Source organism: Branchiostoma belcheri, unplaced genomic scaffold, assembly GCF_001625305.1.
Source record: "Branchiostoma belcheri isolate BF01 breed outbred unplaced genomic scaffold, Haploidv18h27 scaffold8, whole genome shotgun sequence".
NCBI lineage: Eukaryota > Metazoa > Chordata > Leptocardii > Amphioxiformes > Branchiostomatidae > Branchiostoma > Branchiostoma belcheri.
Window position 1 is genome coordinate 2,213,447 of NW_017804464.1, and position 7,615 is coordinate 2,221,061.

At 38.6% G+C, this 7,615-nt stretch overlaps 1 protein-coding gene across 1 annotated transcript in view; it reads right to left on the reverse strand.

Moving 5' to 3' along the window:
• The window catches only part of LOC109486268 (transportin-1-like), a 40,725-nt gene that overhangs the window by 26,372 nt on the left and 6,738 nt on the right, over positions 1-7,615 (reverse strand). The window contains exons 3-9 of the mRNA XM_019790040.1: positions 4,633-4,749; positions 4,107-4,246; positions 3,232-3,365; positions 2,815-2,896; positions 2,161-2,283; positions 1,668-1,786; positions 789-849 (exon numbers count right to left, since the gene is read on the reverse strand). Coding sequence (XP_019645599.1) covers positions 789-849; positions 1,668-1,786; positions 2,161-2,283; positions 2,815-2,896; positions 3,232-3,365; positions 4,107-4,246; positions 4,633-4,749 — 776 coding nt within the window. The remainder of the gene's footprint in view (positions 1-788; positions 850-1,667; positions 1,787-2,160; positions 2,284-2,814; positions 2,897-3,231; positions 3,366-4,106; positions 4,247-4,632; positions 4,750-7,615) is intronic.

Here is a 7,615-nt window from a genome sequence, read left to right on the forward strand (position 1 = left end):
AATGGGAAAAATTCAATTATGTACCAGGAGGTGAATTTTTGAAATGTTAAGTTTGGAATAGTAACAAACTGACAAAAAAATTTGTCAAACTGCAAGTGAGGAAAAATCCTCAATAACTTACTGTCATGTAAAGAAATGTTTGAAATGTACATTTCAAAATAAATCTTTTAATATTTGAAATAGAAGAAAGGGGACTTCGATTGAAGTGGGGATTAGACTAAAAGTAATGCAATTTCTGGAAATGCCAACTCGTGGTCTTTTCTTGCTTAAAGCTGCATTATGTAACATTAGGATGATACAAAGAGTCTATTTTCTGGTTTTCTTTGACAAGTAAGTTGATCAACCCTACTCCATTGCAAATAAGTGTCATTCAGGAATTCAAAGTGGAGGTGCCAAAATATGATGCTGATTGAGAGTGTGTTTAAAAGCTGAAATCACAGCTTTCAGCCAGGTTTGTTTACATTCTGGTAGTTTGTGGTGGCACCACAAACTGAGTGTGTGTTGTGGGGCTGTCATAGCACCAACCATAAATGTCAGCAGTGTGAGATAATTGCACAAAAATGTTGAAAAGTTGATGTTAATTACAATCATACAAGGATTTTTTCAATCAAAATACTTGCAAAAATGTTACATAATGCCCCTTTAAGGTGTATCATTTATTTACCAAAATACAAACATGTAAAAGATGCTGCAAAGATATCACCTGAATGAACCGAGAAAGAGAGGGGAAACAAGGTTGTACATAACGCTATTCTAAAGTAAAGAACGGATGGAAATCAAGATATTACCTTCAGCAAAATGATGTCAATTTCCGAATACCGTGTATTATTGACTAGAACAGGAATAACTCTGTGAAAAAAGTACCAAAAGACCATAAAAAAGGTTAACAACAATATAATATATCCAACACAAATTGTGCCGCAGATGTCCTGATAAGCAAATACCCAGAATGTACGCCGTGAAACCTTTAAAATCAAATGCTGCGGTATAATCTAGCATCAAGAAATCTCAGAAGATGTACAAAGAAGTACAATATGCTACAAACTTGGTATGAATATGATGAGAATCCAAAAACTAGGTAAAGGAAACTGCACTTTTCAACTCTTTGAAGGATGAAAGAAACATTCTGGAACTGCCTGGCAAAACAAGTCGACCCTCCCCGACTAGTTGAGCTTTTTGAAAAGTCTGCCTGTTCCAAGTAAAAAGACAATGACATACACGTGTAAGGTCCCCCAGTACTCAAATAAAAGTTAGAGGACAGGACATTAAATCAGAAAAATCTGCAACATTTCTTTAAAGCTAAAATACGTAATGTTGTCATACAAAAGAACCAACATTTCCTTGATTCTATAGAAATTTGAATTTCTAAAAACTTTTCAATGTTTGTTTGCTTGTTTGTTTGTTTTGGATCTCCATTAGTGTGAATTTCACACTACTTTTCCTGGAGTCCGTAGCAATAATCAGGTTTACAAGTATTTGGACCATGATATTTTTTCTGTCTTCATTGTGACATTGTAAAATCAGAAAATAATTTGCCACCAGTTTCAGTCTGTTCTTCCTCCCATCCTTCAGAAGTGGTTGATAATGAGATGCGTAGCTGCTTGGATGCGAGCCCTGCTCCATTGCTAGCCCGTCAGCAGGTGCTGACAGGTGGTGCGATTGTTTACCTGTCCAGATACCCGGAGAGGACCTCCTTGCAGATGGGCTGCTCCGCTAGCGTGAGCCAGAACTCACACGCCTCCAGAGCTACCGTCTCGTCACCGTCCTGGGTTCGCAGCAGCATGTACTGAAAACAAAATATCACAGGTCAAGTTTAATCTTTCCCGTGTTAAAGGTACTGTAATTCACTTTATATTCACACAGCAAAACAGTACAATGCACCATGAAAAAATCTAAAATTCCAGTAGGTAAAGGTAGTCCCATATAGCCTTTTTCTGATGCCATTGTGGCAGTGGATTTTGCCACTCATGTTGCACACAAATTTTGCCTAATCCATTATCTTTGACAGGCAAAAATCAGTGTGTAAAGAGATAGACAGAGATGTCATTTAACTAAGCTTAGTCTACCAGCAAACAAAATTTGCCATTGAAACACAGGAAATAGCATTTCAGAGAGTAAGATTTCAAAATTTCTCAAACTAGAGAAGGATTTGGAACTCACCTCGACGATGTTGTGCATGTGGGGGATTAACCTGTCCATGCGCACTTCCTGTAACATCACCAGAGCTCGGCACACGTTCTTCCTCACCTCTGGGTCCTCATCATTCGCTAGGGCAAACAGGTTCTATGGAACAGGGAGGGCAGGGCAAGCTTGTTTGATTCAGATCTCAAATAGTTTTTTACATTTAGGCCACAGTGACTTAATTTTATGGATGAAGATCCCTAAACGGGCAAATGAAAAAAATTCAAGCCAAAAAAAACTGCTGCTAAACCACAGGAATACAAAGCTGGTACTGTGGATTTGCAGCAGTACATAGCGACTTTTACGACAAGCCGGCACATGCTGGCCATTTGCTGCATTTATGAGTTGGCGCTGTGCTGAGTTCCTGAGTTCCATGGAGCTGACTCTTCCATCGCCCACAATCATGACCTGTGTGTAGTTATGCTCCCAGTACTCCTATAGATTTTAAAATTGATTGTTGCTAAGAGATTGCTACTGACCCCTGACCCTTACAGTGTAATCTGATGAGTGAACCTTATCTGAAGGTGGGAGCCCAGTGAGATGTATAAAGGGAAACACACACATACAAACAAGCCGCAAACAATACTTCCATCCCTTGGGGAATAGACTGTAGGTAATGAATGGTTATCTTACCTCAATAAAAACGTCAATGTGAACCATCAGTGCCTGGGTTCTGCTAATGATGAACTGGTTTACACAAGCTATTGCATGGGACCTGGGGATAACATGGGACGGTACATTCAAACAGTCCAGACAAAACAGACATCAATACACTCAGTAGCCTATTCTTCATCCATGGAAATATATATTTCTTAGTACTTTATGGAAAGATGTATTTCTTAGTAATCTTACCTGAAAGTTTTGTTTTAATACAGCAAACACAGAACAGCAAATTTTGATTTTCAGACCTTTCTCTAAATCTAATGGAGTTGCAAATTCAATTTTATCATTGTTTTTAGCTATTATGCAAACTCAAGGTGTGCCAAAATGTTGATGCAAATCCTTCCAAAAGATAGCTCCGAAACACTAATGTTAAATTTGAGTGTTTACCTGATTTTGGCGCTTGTGTGTTTGAAGTACTGTAGGAACTTGGGGATCATGGTGTTGAGGGGTCGGTTCAGGGCGTCACAGTCCAGCAGTTCTGCTGAGTCCTCACATACCTTCTGCAGCGCTCCAAATGCACCCTGAAACAGACAACTTCCATCTCAACACACAACTTTTTTTTAATGGTTTGTTCACCCTTGGCTTGGATAGAAGCATTTATGGGCAGTGCTCAACAGGCCGTATTCAGCTATTTTTTTCTGTAATGTGCTAACTTAAACAATAGCCAGGGTTGTAACATAAAAATAACAGTCCTGGTTAATCATTGGTTTATAGCAACTGCAAGGTTCTAGCTACATGTAGAAGTCCTGATGGTGGAAAGAAGATGCTGGTGTACTCCTGTTTTGAATGACTGGAGGTTGTTGTCAGTGATCAGAGACTAGCACAGTGAGGACATGTTTTCCAGCAGAGAGACTGTTGCGAGTTGTGCGTCTGATTGTGTATGGTTGGGGAAGCATCTTTTTCAGGTCTGGTGGGCAGGTGGACATGTGCATTTGGAGATCAGGGAAGCAGTGGCCACCTGTCTGCCGGCTATGGGTGACAGGAGCACGTCGGCAGAACGTACTGCACCTGCACGAAACCCGTAATGTATTGTGCATAGCACTTCGGCAGAACGTCTCATGTAAGGTCGTATTGCGTATATAAGGTTAACATCCCATTTGTAGTTTCCAAATGTTAGGTCAGAAATGATGTCGTCTGCAACAGGCAAAATTCTGATGCAACGTTGACCAAACATCAAACAAAAACCGTGAAAAATTGGGTTCGCGCAGGTGCAGTACGTTCTGCCGACATGCTTGTGACAGGGGCTGAACCCTGGTCCTTACCTCACAGGTGTTGTAGTCGTTGGAGTCCAGTAAGGAGCAGAGGTGTGGCAGGAGCTCCGGCCAGTTCTGCAGCTCACCCTTTGACGCTATCGTGGTGATCAGGATTCCTATCGTTGCACGGATCAGAGGAGACGGGTCGCCTAGAGACAAACAGAATCACTACCTATTACACTGGCCACTTATGTTGCTATTGCACAACATCAGCTTCAAGTAAATTTGCTGTCTGGTGCTCTACTGAGTACCAGCAATCTGAAACAAGTTGCATGGAAGTAACAGCAAATTGAATAGTGGTCATTCCTTAGACCTAAGAAGAAAAATGTTCTGTTTCATGTTTCAGTTCTGAAAAAAATTAAGGTCGGTAGGAAGGGACTATCTTTTTTTTCCTTTCTTTTTTTATTAGACTTTGGCAATCTCCAGTGATCCAACTTATACAATAGAGTTTGACAAAGTAAAACTTGATTGAGAACACTAACATTGAGAAGTGCTACTGGTACATATTTTTTGGTACAATTTCTGAAGAACTTACCGATGTTGGCGAGACATTCTTTCTTCACAAAGTCAGTGACTTGAGCAGGAAAGTTGGTGTAATGTGCCTTCACATTGTTCTTAAGGATCAGTCCACTCAACGATCGGGTGGGCTCATCTGGAAACAAACAACAATCATCTTAAGGACCTGATAATCTTTCTTTCTCATCTTCAAAAATTGGATGAACATACTGATTTGCAAAGGTACAATATTTTCTATAGTGTCCCATGTTGATGCAAACAGAAACATCATATTTAAGTGTAACCTTAAACAATGATTAGAAGAAATTTATCCTGGTAATTGTAGTAAATTAGTGGTGTGCGTAAACATTTCACTTGAGGTAGGGAGACATAAATGCACACTATATGCTTCACTGGGCGGATATAAATAAAAATCAGCAGTTTAACCAACTAGAGAGTGATTGTGTATCCGTAATTTTTTTTTGCATCGGTACATTTTTGTTTCACATTTGTACATTTTGACAGAGGACCTAAAATATTTGTGTGTGGTTTGCTAAGCTTTGTTTACTACATGCAGATCAAACGCTGCCGAAGAATTTTGATTGCAGTTGAAATCTACAGACAGGATGTTATGATGAATGTACCTGGAAAGACTGTAAACAAGCCTAATTGGTAACAATGCCTGACATTCAGAATGCTCTTGAAAAGACATCCTTGCTTTTTAATCACCTAACACTAATGGACTGGAATGGCGCATGCAGCTTAATAACCTGCTACATCTTGGCTCATTTGACATTGAAACTCGACCTTGTCTCTCATGCATTCCAGGTACACTACATCAATGAATATACATGGCACTTCTAATACACGTATTTAGTGACACCATTTCTGCATGTAACCCAATCACTTAGCAATTAGCAGTAACGTGTGTAATTCTTTTGTGCAGCAAATCTATCAAATGGGGGAAGCTTCACTATCAAACCAGCCAGTATGAATAAAAGCACAAATATGTCAGTGCATAAGGTTTCCTTTCCAAAGTAGACTAAACTGACAGTAGGCACTGATAGGAATATTTTTTGCCAGTGTTAGCAATATTGCAGAATGTCAAAATTTTGTTCTGCAATTCAGAAAAACACAAGCCTCCATACTACAACCATTGTAACCTAATAATGCTTATATCTTTAAATTACTGGTACATCATAATGTAAAATATACAGTAAGGATGCATATCTAAACTCATTTTCAGGTTCAAGGTTTGAGATTTGGGTTTTGCTGAGGCCGACACCACAGAGCCCCTAGTCTGATTTTTTTTTCAGTCTGCAAAGTTGCAGGTTGCTTAATTTTTTTTCTGCAATATAATATTGAAAATATCTGTGCAAAATACAGACTGCAGGTGGGTATTTCTAACACTGCACAAACGCGTCAATGAATTATCAGTAAGGTTTCCTTCCCAAACTAGACAAGACTAATATACAGAAGGGCATCAGTTTTAAATCTTGCCCAGAAAAAAAGATCTGTCCGCTAGGTTACAGTTATAGATCCAGACAGGAGATTACAGCAAATGGTCTGGTCCAAACAGTCTGGTCAAATCCTAATGGCACACAAAAGGCCACCATGGACTTTGATTCTCCACTCATGGAAACTAAACAATGGAGGATTTCCCAATAATTTACCACAGACTCACATGCCAGGGAAGACCAGGACCTTCATACAAATAATCGGTACTGAAACACTGGATGTCTTAAAGTGCAGAAATTTTTCTTTCGCTGCCTGATTTTTAAAAGAAATTGGACCATAATTTAATTATCCACACCTACATTTCTGTTACACATGGTCCTTAAAATTTTTATTAGTACCTGTAATCTTTTTCACTTCTACTATTACAAAGTAACACATTAGCATACATCCATACTAGATGTTGACTGGCATTAAGGATTATTTTTAAAAGAAATTCTTAAAGAGAATGAATAAAAGAAAATAATACAAGTCAAACTCAGTCTTGGACATAAGCAGTACCCCAAAACTGACAGACAAGAGGAAGCTGTATCTGTTTACCACCAATAATAATTGAGGATGCTCCCAAATTTATTTACCAATTCTATCCTTGTACTGTGTACTTTTAATTTGTAGTGCCTGTAGGGCACACATACATGTGTCATCTGATAAAACATGATCGTCCTTTCTCAAAAATCCATATCCAGGCACACTGCTCCAGGCTAGATTCATCCTCATAGATTTCTACCTTGTGTGTGTACGTGATCCTAATTCAAATTTTCACGGTGCAATTTACTGAAAATAAAAACTACTGTTCTTCAATTACTTCCCACAACATTGTGAAAAAACCGAAACAATTTGTAACACTGTACTTCCTAATGGTAATATATTATCTCCTGAATTTTCTGTTGAGATTTTTGTTGTAAGTTAATTCAATGCTTTGTAACGGGGTCAGAATATTCATGGCGCCGCGTTCAAGCTTCATAGGTAATATACCAATCCATCTATCACTTCTAACATGCAGTCCACGAAATTGGGAGAACATCCATGATGATAAGCACCTTAGCAGTAAGACAATGAGAATACGGGTAGAATAAAATATTAACTACCTTGTTCTCATACATCTAATCTTCTCTAGTTATGGCTAAGATTTTTCAAATTTCAATTAAGCAGCTATTCTCTGCTTCATCAAGCCCAGGGATGAAAAAAAAGGAATTTTATAATGCTTTTAATAATACTGAGAAGGAATCAAATCTGAGATGATCTGCATACATTAATTTAAGTGTGACCCAGCTGTACCAATATCAGGGCTCGAAATACCAAAAACCATTGACATCACTTCTTTGATACTTCATACATGGCAACAGTCAATGCAGAAAATAAAATCTAATAAAATCTACATATATAATATAGCTTCATGTATGACAAACCACCAGCAGGTTAGGTGAAGGTTAAGACAAAACCTGCACATTCCCAATTTTACCTGCACTAAGGTGCACATGCATCCAGTATTTTGAGCCCTGAATTAT